Source organism: Mirounga angustirostris, unplaced genomic scaffold, assembly GCF_029215605.1.
Source record: "Mirounga angustirostris isolate CCGP_5_RB_7025 unplaced genomic scaffold, mMirAng1.0.hap1 SCAF_5, whole genome shotgun sequence".
NCBI classification, from domain to species: domain Eukaryota; kingdom Metazoa; phylum Chordata; class Mammalia; order Carnivora; family Phocidae; genus Mirounga; species Mirounga angustirostris.
The window spans coordinates 50,668,017-50,688,320 of record NW_026991713.1 but is presented as its reverse complement, the minus strand read 5'-3'; the positions used below and the strand labels follow the sequence as shown (position 1 = coordinate 50,688,320).

Here is a 20,304-nt window from a genome sequence, read left to right as displayed (position 1 = left end):
GAAGAATACTCCTGCAAAAGACTAGTTGCATGACATGCTAATATGTGTTCCATGAAAAAAGGAGGGTTCTGTGGACTATAAATAAACAGGATTGCTTTGCTTTCTGGTAAACACGGAGTTAAAATAAATCAAATGATTGCTTCATCATAAAAATCAAGGTGTACACAATTCACTAATGTTCATTGTAGAGCTCTGGAAGTAGAATGTTTTATGTAGCATCTTCAGAAATGTCTGACCTCAGAATCTTACTTTAGGAATCTTCTGTGCAACTGATGTTACTGATGACACACATTAGGAAATGCCACTCTGCCATGTAGAGCAAGGTCTAGAAATCACAGAAGGGGTGAACAAGGCTAGGAAATGCTGCAGAGACTCAGAAGAATAAGAAACAGCCATTGGACTTGGCAACTGTGAGAGAACAATTTTGGTAGAAATTGGTAGTGAAAGTCAGAGTGTGAAGATTTTAGGGTACCATCTCATGTTTTCAAAGCACGAGCTGAAGTGGAGATAATGTAAAATACTTGAAATTGCAGTGATCCCAGAAAACATAGTCATCGTAGTTACATCATTATAGTTAAGGTAGGAATGGTGAGGCTAACCCCTTATTACTGGAGGGAAAGCAAACTCAAGGGAAAATTTTATTTTACGTTTTTGATAAATTGAAGAAAGGTATAAAGGATATATTTAAGGTATTAGAGATAAGGGAAAGAGATTTAAAGACTAGGTATAGTAAACTTGAGAACAGAAGATTAGGGGTGCCTGGGTGGCTCAGTTGTTTGTTTGTTTTTAAGATTATTTATTTGAGAGAGAGTGAAAGAGAGTGCTCTCAAGTGGGGGGAGGGGCAGAAGCAGACTCCTGCTGAGCAGGATCCTGGGATCATGACCTGACCCGAAGGCAGACGCTTAACCCAGTGAGCCACCAAGTGCCCTGGCCCATTTGGTTAAGCATTCAACTCTTGACTTTGGCTCAGGTCATGATCTCAGTGTCGTGAGATCGAGTTCCCTTGTGGGGCTCCAAGCTGGATGTGGAGCCTGCTTAAGATTCTCTCTCCCTCTGCCTCTGTGCCAACCTTCCCCCCCCCCCCCCCGCCCAGGCCCACGTGCACTCTCTCTCTCCCTTTAAACAGAAAAAAACAAAACAAGACAAAAAAAACCCAACAACCCAGAAGATTAATTTCTCTCCTTTTAGGAGATAGGTAAAAGAATTTTTTTTAGGTTAGTAATTGTCCATCTGTGAGATGAATGTTAAATATTCACTTTTTTTGGATTATCTAGATTGTTTTGCCTGTGTTCAAGTGTTCAAGTGTGCTTGCTTGCCGTGGAGTAGGAGTTCAGCACTTGGCAGCTCTGGTTAGCCTCTCTGTTGCTTCTACCATTCGAACGTCTTACTGCGTCACACCACCAGCAAGTAGACAAAAGAGAGTCCACTCAAGTCAAAGCAGATATGGATTTGTTATATCATTACTATATTTAATAATCATGAATAGCTGGGTATAACCCATGAATCCTTCTGCTATTTATATATTATCTCTGTTAATCTTGCATTGTGCTCAGAACAAACTACACTTGTTTATTTGTGCCTTGATTTGTTTTTCAGTGGTCATCCTAGTGGCAGTTTTTCTGCTCTGAGGAAAGTTGGCTTTATGTTGCTGGAGATTTGCACATTTTACTTCTATGTAGTCACTTAAGTATATAGTGTTAATGGCAGTTGCATGACTCATAGTCCGCATAAGCATAAATTAACTGCAGTACCTCTGTGGTACTCTTTGAGATTGCTCTGGAAGACCACCCAGAAGTGGAGTTTACAGAAATTGCAAAGGCCCATTCAACTTAAGAAACCGAGCAGCACTGACCAAATTACACCTGCCTCCTCCAGTATGAACCAGCTACCGATTTGCTTCTGATTGAGGTTCAAACTGTTGATCTTGAACTATAAAGGGCTTTATGGGCTGAATTATGGCTACTTTAAACAAGACTTCTTCCTTCAAATCAAGTGCTTTGCACATAGTGAGCACTCCATAAATGCTTTTGACTCTGACTTAATGAAAGTTCACATCTTCTAGTGAACTTCTTTTCATGGTCTCCCCCTTTGTGGGAAGGTTTTTTGATATTGAATGTTTGTCGTTCATATTATTTTTACTTGGGGGTGTAATGGAGTGTAAACTTACTGAATTACATATGACACATCAATTTAGTGATGAATCTTTTGAGATGATTTGCTGGCACAGTCTGAGTAATTCAGGTAATCTAAGGTTTTTTTTTTTTTTTTACCATTTGATTCATGTGAGCAGAGACAATAGCTGTAAAATCAGACATTTTTAGTAAGTTCACCAAGAAAGTGGCAGGTGTATGATTTTTTGCCTGGGGACACTGGGTCTTTTCTGACAGATTTTTCACTTGTTTGGTGATTAGTTCAGTGCTTCCCACAAAGATAACTTTTTAATGGTGATGTGTAGCAACTTGTGAATGTGGAAGTTATTACAAAGCAATGGGAAATTTTTTACTTCCTTGTTGGGCAAAGAGTTACTTTGGAAACTACTAATATAAACAAATTGAAATAATTAGAAATGTGAGATGCTTTGTTATTTTAAATAGGAGACGTTTTCTTTGCTTTAAAGGAATGCCATCCAGGTCAGTGGTTCGTAGGATCATCTGGATCATCTAGAGAACTTAAAAATAGAGATTTCCAAACTCTTTAATCTGTGCTTTTTAAATGCTTGATGTAGTTCCTATAATCATACGTCTTCCAGAATCATTGATTTGTGTCCAGGGAACCAATGATTTAGTACTTATTTTTATTTCAAAGTTAGGTCAAGAAACATTTTATACCATCTCTTTCAAGGCAGTTATATACTTTTCTATTAGAAAGTAGGCGTTTAATATCTTTATGATTGAAAAAAAATTATAGTAATCTGAGATCCTGTGAGGAACCATACAGCTTGAAGCTTTATTGATCCCACCAAGTCACAAGAATAAATCAGAAATTAGCAACAAATAGAGGTGGCAAATGATTCAGAATCAACCTCCTCTTCTCTTGTTTCCCCCAAATACTAAATAAAGGTACTATTCATTATCTACCTAGTTACTTGACAAAAATTCCGAGAGTCATCCTTGATTATTCTCTTTCCCTCACATTCCATATCTAATCTACCAACACATTTTGCACTGTGCACTTTCAAAATATATTCTGAATCTGAGTCCTCATTATATCCACTGCTTCATTATCTTTATCATCTTTCACCTGAACTACTATGATGATCTTTCTGCTTTGGCTTTTTTTTTCCTTAATAGATTTTATTTTTTGAACAGTTTTAGATTTGCAGAAAAATTGAAGAGATTGTACAGAAAGATCTCATATACTCTCTTACCCGTTTCTCCTATTATTGATATCTTACATTTGTATAATGTATTTGTTACAGTTTATGAACTAATATTGATATATTTTTATTAAGTAAAGTCCATACTTTATTCAGATTTCCTTAGGTTTTTTTTTTTTTTAAGATCTATTTATTTATTTGAGAGAGAGAGAGAGCGTGTGCGAGTGAGTGCGGGCAGGGGGAGAGCAGAGGGAGAGGGAGAATCTCAAGCAGACTCTCCACTGAGCACGGAGCCCCCACATGGGGCTTGATCTCACCACCCTGAGATCATGACCTGAGCCAAAATCAAGAGTCAGATGCTTAACTGACTGAGCCACCAGTGCCCCCAGATTTCCTTAGTTTTTACCTAATGTCCATTGTCTGTTCCAGGATCTTATCCAGGGTACTACATTATATTTAGTTATTACATTTAGTTTCTCTTGACTGTGACAGTTTCTCAGACTTTCCTTATTTTTGAGGACCTTTAAAGTTTTGAGGAATATTGGTCAGGTATTTTGTAGGATGCTCCTCTACTGGGATTTGTCTGATGTTTTTCTCATGATTAGACTGAGGATGTGGGTTTTGGGGTGGAAGATCACAGAGATAAAGTGCCATTTTAATCACATCATATCGAGGGTACATACTATCAACATGACATCACTTTTAATATTGACCTTGGTCACATGACTGAGGTAGTGTTTATTAGGTTTCCCCACTGCAAAGTTACTCAGTTTTCCCCTTTCCATACTGTGCTCTTTGGAAGGAAGTCACGATGCACAGCCCACACTTAAGGACTGGGGAGTTTTTTCCTCATCTTGAGGGCAGAGTAGCTATATAAATTATTTGGAATTCTTCTGCAAAGGGAAATGTGTGTCTTTTTTCTCATTTATTTAATTAATCATTTACTTATATCGATATGGACTCATGGATATTTAGTTTATACCTTGGGTTATAATCCAATACTACTCTATTTATTTTGTTGTTCATATTGTTCCAGCTTTGGCTATTGGGAACTCTTTCCGTTGGTTCTTGTGTCCCTTTGAAATATCCCTATCGATGTGGGGTTTTTGTTTGTTTGTTTTTGAGCCCTTCTTTGCTTTCTAGCACTACTTGATAATCCAGGTTTATCTTGTGTATTTCCTGCCCCAGTTCGAGAATTAGCCATTTCTCCAAGAAGCCCTGGTTCCTTGTATTAGAGAATGGTATTAAAAACCAAGATCTGGGGGCACCTGGGTGGCTCAGTTGGTTAAGCGTCCCGACTTTTGATTTCGGCTCAGGTAGTGATCTCAGGGTCCTGGGATTGAGTTCTGCTTTCGGCTCCGTGCTTAGCATGGAGTCTGCTTATCCCTCTCCCTCTGCTCCTCAATGCCGCCGCCCCACCTCAAATAAATAAATAAATAAATAAATAAATAAATAAATAAATAAAGTCTAACAAACAAGCAAACAAAAAAACCAAGATCGGGGTGCCAGATGGGCTCTCTGTTTTGGTTGTCATTCCATTGTAGTTCATTTTTCACATGGCAGAATGAGAATTTAAATAATTTAAGTCAGATTATAATTTGCTTTTTAAAAACTGTGATGATTTATCTTTGAAAATCACAACTCCTTATAAAGGTTTTTAAAGTTGAGATCTGGGGATGCCTGGGTAGCTCAGTTGATTGAGTCCAGCTCTTGGTTTCAGCTCAGGTCATGATCTCAGGGTTGTGAGATTGAGCCCTGTGTGGGGTTCTGGCTCAGCGGGGAGTCTGCTTGAGATTCTCTCTCTCCTTCTGTCCCTCCCCTCCCCTCAAGTGCTCTCGTGCTTTCTTCTCTCTCTCAAATAAATAAATAAATCTTAAAAAAAAATAACTATGTAGAGGAGCAGATATTATCTTTGCCTTGCAAATGAAAAACACAACTGATTTTTAAAGATCTAAATCACTTTTTTAGTGCTTTGTAGAAATAGGAGTACACACACTTAACACTGACAATTAGATCTTTTCTCCATGGTCTCTTTATTCTTAATTTATGCTTTTCTCTTCCTAATTTTGCGTTGCTTCTTCTGTTTGTGTATAGTGATATCTAGGAAATGAAGAGCTTTGTATAAACATATTCTCTAGACAACTCAAACATGTATTTTTTTTTATTCTTATGTTAATCCCCATACATTACATCATTAGTTCTAGATGAAGTGTTCCATGATTCATTGTTTGTGCATAACACCCAGTGCTCCATGCAGAACGTGCCCTCCTCAATACCCACCACCAGGCTAACCCATCCTCCCACCCCCCTCCCCTCTAGAACCCTGTTTGTTTTTCAGAGTCCATCATCTCTCATGGTTTGTCTACCCCTCCGATTTCCCCCGCTTCATTCTTCCCCTCCCGCTACCTTCTTCTTCTTCTTTTTTTCCCTTAACATATATTGCATTATTTCTAACATGTATTTTAACCCTAAAATTATTGACTAATGATTTAAAAAATAAAATCCTGTCTAAATAATATACTTCTGTGTCTTACTAAGTAGCATAATTAAATGTTTAATTTCATGACTTGTAGCTATCATTATTAATATTACATGTTATACTTAACATAGTTATTAAACTGTGTTACAAAACAATGGTGCAGTGAGGCCCTAATGAGGTACTTAGGGTTCTGTAAAGTGTGGAGGGTGATATTCTTTTACCTTTCCATGTCGCATTGACATTTCAGAGGCTACTGAGGTGTGTGGAGTCTGCCTCTATACTCATCAACTCTGGATTGCCCTTGTTTGAGTTTCTTTTGTTGGTTCCTTAAAATTTTAGGACCTGCCATTTATTGTGTGTAGCGCTAAGCTGCTAGGCACAACTTGTATTGTTCTACTTCTGATTACAACCTAGAGTAGAAATGAAAGTTTCCAGGGAAAATAAGAAAACAAATATTATGTGTAAAACTGATGTAGGGCAATAAATTTTACCACCTCCCAAGTCTGCCTCATCCCCCAGAGAGCACATGCCAACTATGTACACAACGCCAATGTTAAAGAACCAGGCAAAACCACTGGAAACATTCTCCCGCAGCAGTATGACGAGACAGAGAGCCCATTGATCAGAGCCTTCTGTGTGCCTACTGGTGGTCTCTGGCAATTTGCAGGAACAGCTGCCCTGTGGTCAAGATGCAGGTAAAGCACTTTGGCCGAATCTGGTTAAAAATAATGAGGGAGAATAGAGAAATCAAAACTATATTGTACCTAAAATGGGTGTAGTGTATAAGAGCTGTAGACATTTTTATTTCCAGCTAATTTCTGGGTTTCTGGCTTTTATTGGAGGTTTGCGTTTGCTAAATATCTGGCTGAAGAAGAAATGAAGTGTGGTGGTTTGCGAGGGCTTCCATAACAAAGTGCCACAAACTGGGAGGCTTAAACAACAGAAATGTACTGTGTCACAGCTCTGGAGCCTGGAAGTCCCAGATCAAGATGTCAGCAGGGTTGGTTTCTTCTGAGGTCTCTCTTCTTAGCTTGTGGGTGACTGTCTTCTCTCCGTGTCTTCACGTGGTCTTCCTTCCTGGTGCGTCTATGTCCTGATTTCCTTTTCTCATAAGGACACCAGTCACGTCGGATTAGGGTCCACTTGAATGACTTCATTTTAACTTAATTACCTCTTTAAAAACCCTATTTTCAAATACAGTCACAGTACTAGGGGTCAGAACTTCAAAACAAGAAATTTTGGGAGGACACATTTCCACTTATAATATGAAGAAGGTGTCCTCTATTAACACTGTTTCTTTAGTGCTTTGAATTTATTTTCAACAGCTAAAGTATCTTTAGTTTAGAGGTTTTATTCTCCCTCGAGATATAAATATACACAAGACACAATTAAATTATTTTAAAGGAAACATGATTAAGTGCTGTAAATTATACAGACGGGAAATGATACTGGAATTTTAAGAAGGCAGTTATCGATCTGGCCTCGGGAACAATTATGGAACCTGGGAGCCAAAAATGGCCTTAAGAATTGTCTGTTTTTTCAGTCTTACTCGTCTATAGGTTTGAGTTGTACAGATGCAAATTTTTATCACCTCACACTCACTTTTCCTCTGTTCTGTCCTTTTCCCTTCTCCTTTTCTTTATTCTTGGGAACTACAGAAAAATTTAGACAGCTTACCTCTCCATGGAATAGTTTCTGTGGAGCAACACTGATTTATTTCAAATGCTTCATTTTACTAATGAGGAAAATGGGGCTCACAAGTTAAATGACTTGTCCTGGTTTCTGAACTTGATTCCAGGTCTCTTGATTCTTACTGCTATATGCTGTTGAGTGCATTGTGCAACTATTTTGTTTTTTTATTTTATATTTTTTGAAGATCTTACTTATTTAGTTGAGAGAGGGGGAGAACACAGAGGGAAAGGATGAGGGAGAAGCAGGCTACCCACTGAGCAGGGAGCCCAATGCGGGACTCGATCCCGGGACCCTGAGATCATAACCTGAGCCGAAGGCAGACACTTAACTGACTGAGCCACCCAGGCACTCTGAATTGTGCAACTATTTTAATAAGAGAATGTTTCATTTGTGTTTTAAGGACAAATAAGATTTCTTCTCTATGTTGTGTAAACAGATCATTTATATTATTTTGCATTAGCCTTCTCATATATTTCCAGTTTCTTCAGTTATTTTTATTGCTATTCTCTTATTGTTTGCTACATCATTTTGGCACTCATATTAAAATCATACCCCAACTAAGATCACAAGCAGAGTAATACATTCTGTTTATATATATGTATATATATTTAGCCAAAATATTGCGAGTTGTACTTGTAGCCTACTAGGTCAACTTTAGTTAGTATCTTTGCTTAGATAAAAACCTACCGTTTACTCAACTTATAATACATGCCAGAGCCTGACCTAGGAACTTCATAGTATTATACACAGAAATTATAAAAGGCAAGTATATTCCTTCCATCCTATAAAGAGCGAAACCAAGACTTAGAGTGGTAATTACCTTCTCCAAAGTCACATAGGGTAGCATGTGGTAGACCTGAGCCGGGCTCTGGTCTGTCTGTCTCCACTGGCTGGCTTTTCCACGACTATCTCCTCAATATTAAGTGATTCATAGACTCTACCACTCTGCTACATAAAGTCTCCCACAAACATATCAGGGTGGCAGGGATCCCAGTGACAGGGACACGGCCTGGTTACAAGGAAAACACAAAAACCAAACAATACCAGGCTCATGTGGGGCATCTTCAAGCAAGGTTCCTCAGGTTTGCTGCTCTTGGGCTATTTTGATTTCTAAATTTATGGGTTGTTTGATTTATTTTTGCCAGGTTTTTTTTTTTTTTTTTTTTTTTTTTTTAAATTGAGCATGCAGTTAATGGACACCTTTTATTTGTACACTTTTCTCAGTTTTTAGTTGTGGTAGTTGATGTGTCTTTCAACATTTAAATTTATTTTTTTCCCTGTGTATTTTTCTGTCTTTTGTATTTATAGCATCATTATCATCAAAATATAACACAGAGGCCTGAATTTTAAACACAATATAAGTAGATACCTCATAACCTAGTACTGCTTTGGTTATAATATCAGAATATTTTGGGTTAAAAGTAACAGAAATACCCCAGTAAAAGTGGCTTGACAGATTTGACTACCTCAACAGGAGCTCTAGAGAAAGGCCGTTCTGGAACTGGAACGGTATTCCCTTCAATGTTACAAGATTGCTGTAGCCGTTCTAAGGGTCATATCCTTGAATAATAACCTCAAAGGCAGGAAACAGGGAGAGAGAGAGAAAGTAGGAAAAGGGCCTTCTCCCTAAGTCACCCCTGTCCTTTTCATGGAGAAAAACCTTTCCAAGAAGTGTCCCAGCAGACCTCCCGGTACTGCTCACTGCTCGGAACCAGGTTACCTGCCTGTCCGGGAACCAGCCACTGACGAAGGACAGGGGGACTGCCACAGCTGGTGGGGCCTGGTAATGATTCATTCCTGGTGGGGGGACACATGAGCACCCTTCCAGAGCTGGAATTCTGTCTTCGGGGAAAAGGAAGACTGGCTGTTAGATGGGCAACCAACAGTGTCTGCCACAATTGTTGAACTCTTTTAGTATGGTCAAATAACCACATGAACAGATGTAGGATTACAAGTCTGACGAGTGCGAAGGAGGAGCAACTGGTGCTCTATGAGTATAAACTCAAGGGATTTGATTTAAGGTCATCTGGCCACTCCTTTTTATTTTATTTTATTTTATTTTTTAAGATTTTATTTATTTATTTGAGAGAGTGAGAATGAGAGAGAGAGAGAGCACATGAGAGGGGGAAGGGTCAGAGGGAGAAGCAGACTCCCCGCTGAGCAGGGAGCCCGATGCGGGACTCGATCTCGGGACTCCTGGGACTCCAGGATCATGACCTGAGCTGAAGACAGTCGCTTAACCAACTGAGCCACCCAGGTGCCCCTGGCCACTCCTTTTTAATGCACTGATGATGAAGCTAATACATGGAGAGAGTTTTAGAAGTTAAGTAGGCAAAGGGGTTAAGGGATACTAGAATGAGGTGGGGGGGTGTGGCGCTTTCCAAGCAGAGGAAGCATGTTGTATTTATGGAGCCAGGAGAAGGCACACAGATACTCACCACTATTATTACTAGCCTCTGGTTTGATGAAGGCCTGTGGGTTACCTTTAGAGTAAGAAGAAATTCTTAGGCTTGTAAGTAGGTTCCTGAAATACTGAGACTTCTGAAGATTTTCTTTGCTTTAAGGGGACAACAGAAGAGGTTATTTGACCTGGACTTTTCTAGAAAATCCTGGGTATGGAGTTGTCATATATAAACCTTATAGGCAGAAATCAGTCTGTTACTCCTTCTTCTTCCCTCTAATAATTTCTGCGGCTAGAATCTTAGATTGACATCAATTAAAAACACTAAGAATGGCACCCTCACCCTTCCACAGGTTACCTAAAACCTTTTGGCACACTGACTCCATCAACTCCATGTAGCTCACACTTACATGGTTCTCATTAAAAAGTTTTTAATTCAGTTGAACATCAAGCAAAAAGCAGTTTCTCTGACACTTTGAGGGTTCCACAAAGGAGACAATACAATTTTTTAAAATAATAAAATAAATAAAAACTTTTGACTTCAATACACAGAACTTTCCTGGACCCTGGGTTATTTCCTATAAATAGAGAATAGTAGTTTTTATAAACTATAAAACAGGGCTATAGAACTCTATCCAAAGACTAAAACCACCCTCTTTTGAAAATCTACAGTTCTGTTACCAAAAGAATGCATGCATTATATACTTTAATGATTGAAAAAAATAGTAGTGATACTTAAATTCTCCTCGCAACTACAAATTCATAGAAACTATTCAGGTTGAGAAATTTGGAGTTTTAGTTTAGGCCTTTTTTTAGTGTGGTATTATTGTTACAAGTGCTCCAAAACAATAGTGGCTTAAATACAGTAATAAGATTGGTAATGGTGCGACTATCGTGTATGTACCTTCAGCACAAGGGCTGGTGAAAGGCTGATACTCTGAGATCAGCTTCTCTCTCATGATCTAAGAATGTCTGCTTCAGCTCCTGGAATCACATCTACATTCCAGCCAGTGGGAAGAAGAGAGGGATGCAGCTCCGTGGAAGGGCATGACGCAGATGCTATGCACGTCACTTCTGCTTGCATCCTTTTGGCAAGAACTTAGTTACATGGTCACAACTAGCTACAAGAGAGGTAGGAAATATTGCGGAAAAATTGTCTTAGGCAGGCAGCCCATGTGCCTATCGAAAACTCAGAGAGCCTATTTCTAAAATAAAAAAGTGGAGAATGGATATTGGAAGACCGTAGCGGTGTGTGCTATATTCGCCATCTTTTGGCAATTGCCAAAGGAACGAGTTGTGTAGCTTTAAGCTTAGATGTGAGTATGTAATCAAAGGGTTAAATGAATGTCTGTGCAGACACAATTCTATTTATGCATCTTATACTCCACATAACCTGGCTTCATTCATTTTTATATTCCTGCCATCTAGCTTAATATACTACTGAAAATAAACACATCATACATGGTTTGGAATGAATGAAGGAACATCCCTTTTTGCCTTTCTAGTATAATCTGTATTATGTGTGAATTTTTTTTCACACTTGCCATTTGTTTGTTCCTATCTATACTTTACTTACTTTTTTAAAGAGGATTTAGAAGTAGAGATGATCATAGTCCATAGTACAATAGAGACATGCTTTGTGTCTTGTGTGTGTATGTGTGTGTGTAAGATCTGAGAAATCTGAATTAACTTCTACCACAGGACCAACTTTCCTTAACCCCCAAAGTGATAGTATTAACCCTACTATTAAGTCTTAATTATTAATAGAGTAGTTGTGTGTTTTTTGAAGGTTCAGGACTGTGTCTGAGAATTATAAAAACATTCTTGTTTTTCAGCTGTTACCTGATGTCATTAATTAGTTTGTGAAGACGTTTTCTCTGAACTTTATGCGTGTATTTTACATATTGACTAGCTATCTCTGGAGAAGATAAGATGGCCTGAGGAACGAGAGTTTTTTGATACAATTTTTCACATCTCAGAAAGAGGCATTTTATTGAGTTTTTGGCCACTGTACCTATTTTTTTTTAGCCTTCTGTTAACCTCCAGATTCATTTGTTCATGTGTTAATTCCTACTACATGTTTTTAATAACTCTTAAATGCCACATGCTGCAGTAAGTGCTGGGAATATGAAGATGGACCAGACCCAGCCTGCATCTCTCTGAGCTTAGTGTCTCTGACACACAGTGTGGGGGTCTCTGTGCCAGGCCCCACACCGTGCAGTAACTGAGGGGCAAGCAAGGAGCTCTGGGAGGCAAGGTGGGGCAGGCAGAGTGTTGATGGAATTGAGGTGAGTCTTCCTAGTTGAATAAGAGCTTGTCAGTGATGAGCTGGGGGGAGGGTATCGGAGGCTGAGGGCACTGGATGCAGGCTAATAATATGGCAACAGTTTCATTTGGTGAGAGTGAGGGATACAGTGTGGGTTAGAGTTGGAGTGGGAGACCTGGGACCAGAGCCCCTCAGACACCATGCAGAGGAGTGTGAACTTGATATCCCTCAATCAGTAGCTTTGAAACTTTTTTGTCTGTGACCCATAGTAAGACATACCTTTTTACATGATGATTTATTACGAGGCCTGGTCCTATCACTTGCGGGGCCTGGGCAAGAGGACAAATGGGGATACAAGATAGCTAATTATTTAAGAAGTTATAAGTCAAGGCAATAAACTATTACAAAAGGATATACCAATCTACCTTGACAAATGTACCTTATAACAAAAACAGTGAAAATTGTGTGTAAAACCACTGATACCAAATAACTGAGAAGAGTGCAAATTTAAAGTTAATTTAGACTTCCACCAAAAGACTGTCATTCATCCTGGGGAAACTCAGGGACGATGGCAACCAGGCCAAGTAGAGGAGAGGAGGAAAAGGTTCCCTCAGCCGTCTCTTCTGATGCCTGTGGCATCTGTCCTTTGTTTTCTTCTCATGGCCGGGGGGAGGAGCTCTTCTATCTGTCCTATCATTGCCCCTTTCCTATACGTACCAGCCAGGCACCTGAGTTCCAAGGGCCATCTAGACTGTGCCAGTCTGGTCTAAGGGGCAGCCTCTGGCCCCGTGGTGCTCCAGCTTCCTACTCTCGCGGAAGGGTTTGAATTAAGAATTCTCTGAGCAGAAATGTGCAAGAGTAGGGAAAGCATGTTCCTCTGTCCTCTTTGCTCACCCATCCTTCTGTCCTCAGGTCCAGTCTCCCTCCTTCCAGCAACAGCTTTTGACCACCCCTTGGGCTGGAGGTACACACACACTAGTCGCACAACCTGACTTAAAGAAAGGGCTTTAGTCCCTAGGCTGAGGAAGCCAGCTCAGGGCCATTTGGGTGGAGAATGCTGGGGACCCTGGTACTTGGAGCTTCAGATAGAAGGGACTCCTTACCTGGTGGGGAGGAGGACACAGCCAGAGGAAGGCCAGAGCAGAGGTTTTTTTGCTCACTTGTAAGGGTGGTAATGCACAACACGCATGTGCGATCATGCACACACACAAATGCACATACGTGTAACTAAAAGTTGCACAGAATTGCACATCCTCTCACTATGTGAAGCGCATTTGTCTTTTCTATTCTATTTCAGTTTATTATTGATTTACTTATTATTTATTTATTTTTAACGATCTTATTTATTTATTTGACAGAGAGAGAGAGAGAACAAGTAGGCAGAGCGGCAGGCGGAGGGAGAGGGAGAAGCAGGCTTCCCGCGGAGCAGGGAGCCCGATGCGGCACTCGATCCCAGGACTCTGGGATCAGGGCCTGAGACGAAGGCAGACGCTTAATGACTGAGCCACCCAGGTGCCCCTATTTCAGTTTTTAAAAAATACTAGTTGTAATCCACTAAATGAATTTTATAATCCATTATTGGGTCAATTTGTGACCCAAGTTTGGAAAGCTCTGCTCTAGTTTTTGAGGTGGTGGTGATGTGATCAGATTAGTGTTTTGGAAACTTCTGGCAGCTGATGGGATAATAGATTGGAAGGCAGGGTGGGATAGTGGTTATGAGATTCTGAGCAAAAGATAGGCCCGAAGATGGTAAGAGTGAGAACAGAGAGGGGGGAAGGCAGTAGAATCAATAGGTCTTGGTGACTAATTTGATATTGGGGGTGCAGAAGAAAACTGGAACAATGTCATGATATCCAATTTCAATGCTATATTGCAGGGAGTTATATTTGAGGGAAAAGAAATTGAATTCAGCCTCGTACGTATACCATTTGAAGCCCCAGGACAACCTTCAGGTAGTATTGCTTGTTCGTTGGAGAGAGGTTTAGTAAAGTTGGGACTGTAACAGGGCTTTTGGGTTTAGCGATAGGAAGCCAGTGATAGACTTTAGCAAGGACACATTGTAGTGGCTCTAAGAGTGAATATATTGGGAGGTGAGGAGAAGAAGACATACGGTAGAGTTTCTCCGTTCCATATACTTGATTGTAAGCGCAGGAAAGTAGGGCACCAATTTGAAGGAGGGCATTCATCTCATCCCCGAGCACTTCTCTGCAGAAGGGAGGAGGGACCTGCAGAAAGCTGGGGATTGAAGATACAGCATAGAGGAGTCATTCACACAGTCTGGTTTCAGGCTGGATGAGAGAATGCCTTTTAGCGTAGAAGTGGAGGGAATCTTCGACAAAAGGAAGAACACCTCTTATGCAGGTGAGGAGACTGTGTGTGGAAGCAGAAGATCCCCTGAACAGACAGTTGTGTTCAAGCACTGTGTCCGTGCTTGTGACCAGTGGGGAAGATAGGCAAGGAAACCAGCAGGGCATGGGGCAAGTGTCCTTTAGACTGGGGCTCGGGGAAACAAAGAAGAGGGCCTGCGGCAGGGCTTTCCAGAACAGAAGAGAGGACAAAAAGCAAAAATGGTGTGCACCTGAAATGGTAGTCAGGGATGGGTCAGAGAAGGATTGAGAGGACACTGTGGTTAGCCAGGGCTTGGGAAAAATGTGCACCTGGCTTGCAGTGCTGGTTATTGATGACCATGGTCGTCATAATACCTTTTTTTTTTTTTTTTTTTACAGTTATTGACTTAGTTTAAGCATCAGGTGAAACTTTACTTGAGAATACTTGAGAAAATGGGTCTTCGTGACAAAGGAAGCTGCTTCTTGCTTCTCCTTTTCCCCTCTCGCCTTTGATGACTTCTCTTGAAACTAATTTAGGTAAAGAAAGCCACTGCTTCCAAAAGTGCTTTGGTACCCTGGCAGAATTTCAAAGAAATCTCCTTTCCCACTTAGTTAACTGCATTTCCCCAGGAAAAAAAAAAAAAGTCTTCTCTGTCAACGTAACATCCCTTAACAGGACTCCTGCTGGTGGGTTCTTGTATCTCGCTGTGGCAGCTGTGAACATATATACTATTGATTGTTAATGTGTGATATAAATCCGACTGGAGCATGCCCACTAATTGGTTTGAGAGCTAGGTATAGACAATGCTGCCTTGTAGTAGCTTGTGTAGATAGGCCTAGTCATAGGGTTAATTCTGCTTGACAGCACAGAGCAGCATCTTGAGAGTAATTACCCAACAGAAGTTTTCCCACAGCCGAACTGAGAGCTTCAAAGGCTTCTGAATTCACAACCAGTATTAACCTATATCTGAAACGTAACGTTCCCACAAGGGCTCAGATTCTTTTTTCCTCTTTCTTATTAAATGTATGGGGCTACCAGGTTCATTCACTTGGTGAAGAACTTAGTGAAAAATTACTTGGTGTTGAATAATTGAAAACCTTTAATAATAAGTGAAGAGGATAAATTTAAATTTGAGCTTTTTATTGCTTTATTATATTACGGAAACAAGTTAATCTGCCTTTTTTTTGGTCCATAATTTATCCCCCTTCTCTCAAAACAAGTTAAAAAGTCACTATCTTTTTCCTACTGTGCTATCCCTACAGATAATATGCATGTTTCGGGGACCTAGGATAATGCATACATCTAAAATAGTTAAAATAGATTTGTGTTTACATTTAAAAAAGTGATTTTCCTTGTTGACCAATGTACTGAAATCTATAACCATTGTATCCCCTCCCACAGAGTAATAGTTGCTCTTTAATAAGCAATTTTTATATTGTAAAAAATTTCTTTCTCTTTTCAGGTCCGAAAGCAAGTTTGACTCCGGTTCAGGTATGTTTTCATTAGTAATGTTATTCTGAGTATATTTTATTTACATTATTCTCTGAGGAATAACTCATCAGATCAAGAACCTTTTTGATTTTAAACAGACTAGGCAGCCTCTTTTCAAAACATGAACCCCACCTCAAAGCAGGGCTGCTTGGAATCATAACTTGAGATGTTCACTTTGGGATTCTTGAGAGTTCTGTAATAAGCGTTAAATGCCCTATATCTGCAGAGTTTCGTTTTAAATGCAGAAGTAAGGGTTGTACATACTTATTGCTCAAAATAGAATATTATCCTCTAAGTAGATAAAGCATCCTGAATAATTTGAAGATTATGTGCAAGTGACTTGTCATCAAATGTGGGTAATAAATACATTTAATCCTGCAAACTATAGTTTATGTGCTGCTGAAGGGAGCACTAATCCAAAAAACTATAAAGAGTTTTAGCCAATAGAAGTATAAATTTGTCTATGATTCGTTAGTTTTTTAAAAATTTGTTTATTTGGGGGTGTAATGGAAAACTAAGGTCACCTTAAGCCATTATTTTGTATCTATCAAGACAGAATTTACATTTTCAGAAACAGTGGCATATCAACCTCATTAGATGTCTTCTTTTCATTAAGCATGAATGTAGCCATATAATCCTTAGGTTAGACTGTGTCCTTATGTCATTTGCTGAGATTTATGTGCTCCAGAGTGTCTAATGGTGTTTATAATTAAAGCACAAAAAATTGTCTCATATTCATACAAAGGAATTATGCCCTTTAGTGAACTGTTAATAGGTAAGTAAACATTGATTTTCAATTCCAGGAGAAAATAATTTAACAAAGAAACATATAATTTATTGAATTTAAAAGTAACATTCTTACTCTGGTTTGAGTTCCAATATGTTTTAACTTAAAAAAAGTTTTTGTTTATTATGTTCACAAAGGAACTAAGGACTATATATATATCTATATATCTTCTTTTTTGTCGTGATGTTAAGGAGCTAATGTGCTTTTCTTCTTTAAAAGCTTCATCTTTCTTTCATTGTATACCTTTATGAATGTCTCCAACTTGGTGAGACTCTTTAAATATGAAGTCTGTACATTTGAGTTAACAGTTTCACCTAATTTGATAATCATAATTCTAGAAATCTGTCCATTCTGTGTGCTCTTGGGTTTCTGAATCACATCTGACAGTGAAAGCATAAGATACACATTTCTGGTTTACAATATTGACTAAATGGAGACTAAAGGCATGGTGGTATTATATCGATGATTTGACTTTTTATTGATTCATAGGAGGTGACTCAAAATAAGGTGAAAAGTCTTTGTCATTTTTTAAATATTAAAATCTTTAAGTAGAATAAAAAATAAATGGAGAAAATTGATGGAATATGAATTTTTACATAAAAGTTGGGTGTCTTTTTATATCATTGCCAGTAAGTCACCAAATATTTATTAAGAGCCTACTTTGTTATGATCTGATTTAATTCCCTAAACTTCAGGTCAGAAACTGGTTTTAGGGTAAAGGATCTGGAACGTAGCTCTTAAAAATGAAAAAGTCCACCAGGTTCATTTTGAAGGTAAAACCTGGAAATAGTGTACAAAATTGAAATATTAGGCAGCTATTGTCAAAGTCAGAAAATTTATGTTGAATTTTCAAATCCAAATTGAAGCGTGCTGCTAAATTCTTGTAGTGATAGTTATAACATCTGTACAGGCACACATCTTTCACTCTGGTGACCAAAGATTTTGCTCCTGATTCTTATTTTTTCCAAGTCCTAATTAAAAAAAAAAAAAATGTTTATGATGGACAACATCTGCATATCTTTGAAAACTACAAAGTTCTGTACTCTGAAAAATCTTACGGGGAATACTGATTAAAAGTTTATTTATTCTTTCAATTTTGAAATTAAATATGTTGTGGAAAGAATTCAGATGGTTTCAAATTAAGAAACAGGTAATTATGTTTTCTTATAAGCTCTTTTAGCTTAGTATCGGATGAGGGAATCATGACAAAGGAAGCTAGAACTGTGTTCTTTGGCATGCTCTATCATGCAAATTTTGGTTAGAAATAAGATGGCATATTGGAACAATTAAATGTATGACTTTAATAGATTCAGATTTTCTATTGTTCATCAAATACAAAAAGTAAACTAGCTCTGCTTAATGTTGTATACAGCTGTAACAGTGTTCCTGACAAAGTAAGATTTTTAAATGAAGGAAGATGCCAATCTTATTAAGAAAAAAAACACTTAAAAAATAAATAGTTTGGTTAATGACTAGCCATAAAGGAAAGGATTTCAAAATAAAAATTTACATATATATATATATATCTTCCGTCCCAAGTAAGGAACCCAGCTTCTGCAGAGCTTACTGCACATTTGCAATTTGTGTAAATGGATTTCTTACTGTGGAGTGAGATTCACGAGGAAGGAAGGAAATTTTTCATTGTTAGCACATGGTGAAAAATGTCAGTCGTTGAATACATACGCAAACAATCATCCTAGAGAGTGATTTATTTTTTTTTATCAAAATTGTATCAACTTTTTTTCTACAAAAGCAAATCCACAAACAGCTTGTGTTTTAAGTTTCAAAAAATTTTATAATGAAATAGTTCAACTATATATAAAAATAGAGTGTAGTATAATGAACACCCACATATCCATCATCTAGATTTTACAATTGTTAATAGTTTGCCATATTCGTTCCACTTTTCTTTTTTTGCTTGAAATATTTTAAAGTAAAGTACATACATTTCATGTCATTTTTAAAGCCTGAAGATTATAACTGCCTTGACTTAGTGAAAGAGATCAACTGGTTTTTTTTTTGAGGTTTTCATTTGTCTCAGAAATTTGAGTCACATACAGATTCTTATGGAAAGGATCGTGGCATTACCATGTCCCCATTCAGTTAAAGGGACATCGAAAGTTTTATCTGGGGTGAAGGTTAAGAAAACCTTCAACCAGAAGGTAGTGGCACTGAATTAATTCTGATCCAAGAACCCCAGGAATGTTCTGTCCTCAAGATCAATTTGATTAACACTTTAGCTGCCATCTAGCTGTGTGCTCTGTGTCCTGAGGTATATGCTGATTAAACTCTGTTTCTGTTAATTTGTAACTCAATCACCTCAAGTTTTTGGCTTTGCTGATTGAGAGCAATCAACCTACCTTCTTTCTAAAGGAGTTTTAAGGTTTCCGTTTTAATACTTTTTCCCAGTTGATGTACTAATGTTGCTTGCCTGCAATCGTGTGTAGTTGGTGATTTTACTAATAGAGTAAAACAGACTTCCTTTTATGTTCAGAAGTAGCAAGAAGCTCTGCTCTTCTCCCCACCTCCCAAGAAGGGAAGTTAGTTGATGCTGGAAGAAGCAGAGCATTGAGTTTAATGTAGTGATTAAACATGAAAGCCATATATCAACTCTCAGGAGAAACATGCTCTTGAAAGAGGCAGGGAACTGTGGAGCGTATTGCATGATAGGCTATGTAAACAGAGCCCTGGAGGTCAGTGTGTGGATGCGAACCAATTAAATAAAGAAATTACTGTCTTTGCTTTCTATCATCTGGATGGGGAGGATCCCAAGTTAACATGCACAGGGTTGAAGTGTAAACTTTGCTTGAATAAGTTATAGGCACCTCTGGAAACGTCATTAACTCTTTCAATTCACTACTACGTTCTTTTTCGTTTTTAAATTTAACCCAAAGAAGTTAAATCAAAAACAAAATGTTGCTCTCTTTGCCCTTCTGTACATGTCCATTGGCAAAGGTGCTAGTGATGAGTAGAACGGAAGAGAAAGCAGAAGATGAACCGCTGAGAAGAGCAGAGTTGACTGTGCAGTCAGATTTCAAGAACGTGCACAGTCTTAAAAACAACCCATTTGGAAGAGCAGAGCTCTTGCAGAATAACTGAAAAAAGATGTTTTCCTCTTCTCCTGAATACTGGGTATAAGGCAAAGCTGTAGTTGGAATTTACCAGTCACTACATGGCATCAGGATAGTGTTATTTCTGTTCTATTAACATAGAATAGTTTTTTGACCAAGAAGAACCTGAAGCCTATAAGTTAATAACTATATGTTAAGGACTGCCTGGAGTCCAATTCTATGGTCTTAACCTTCTCAGGCAATGTTTGGACGAGAAAAATAAATGTCAGGTTAAAATGGTATAGTTTCATGGTCCATAAACATTCAAAACAAAGATTTTTTTTTTTTCTTCTGTAGAGTCATGTTGGCTGAGAAAGTGAATAAGCTTATGTTTAGTGCTTGTTGATTCTGGGCTGCTTGGAATAGCTATACTAAGGAAATGGGCTCATAGAACACAGCAACTCAAAGGTATAAGATTTCATGAAAGCAAATT

The 20,304-nt window shown here is 38.5% G+C and overlaps 1 protein-coding gene and 1 long non-coding RNA gene across 5 annotated transcripts in view; both read left to right on the top strand.

Annotated features, from left to right (window-relative positions):
* Window positions 1-20,304, top strand: part of MSRB3 (methionine sulfoxide reductase B3) — a 166,648-nt gene that overhangs the window by 66,323 nt on the left and 80,021 nt on the right. For all 4 annotated transcript variants that reach the window (XM_064590947.1, XM_064590949.1, XM_045873035.3 and 1 more), the window contains exon 5: window positions 15,946-15,974. In XM_064590947.1, coding sequence (XP_064447017.1) covers window positions 15,946-15,974 — 29 coding nt within the window. The remainder of the gene's footprint in view (window positions 1-15,945; window positions 15,975-20,304) is intronic.
* Window positions 8,745-15,142, top strand: LOC129045783 (uncharacterized). Its single transcript, XR_010411463.1, has 2 exons — window positions 8,745-14,107; window positions 14,882-15,142. It is a non-coding gene; the product is annotated as an uncharacterized LOC129045783 (long non-coding RNA).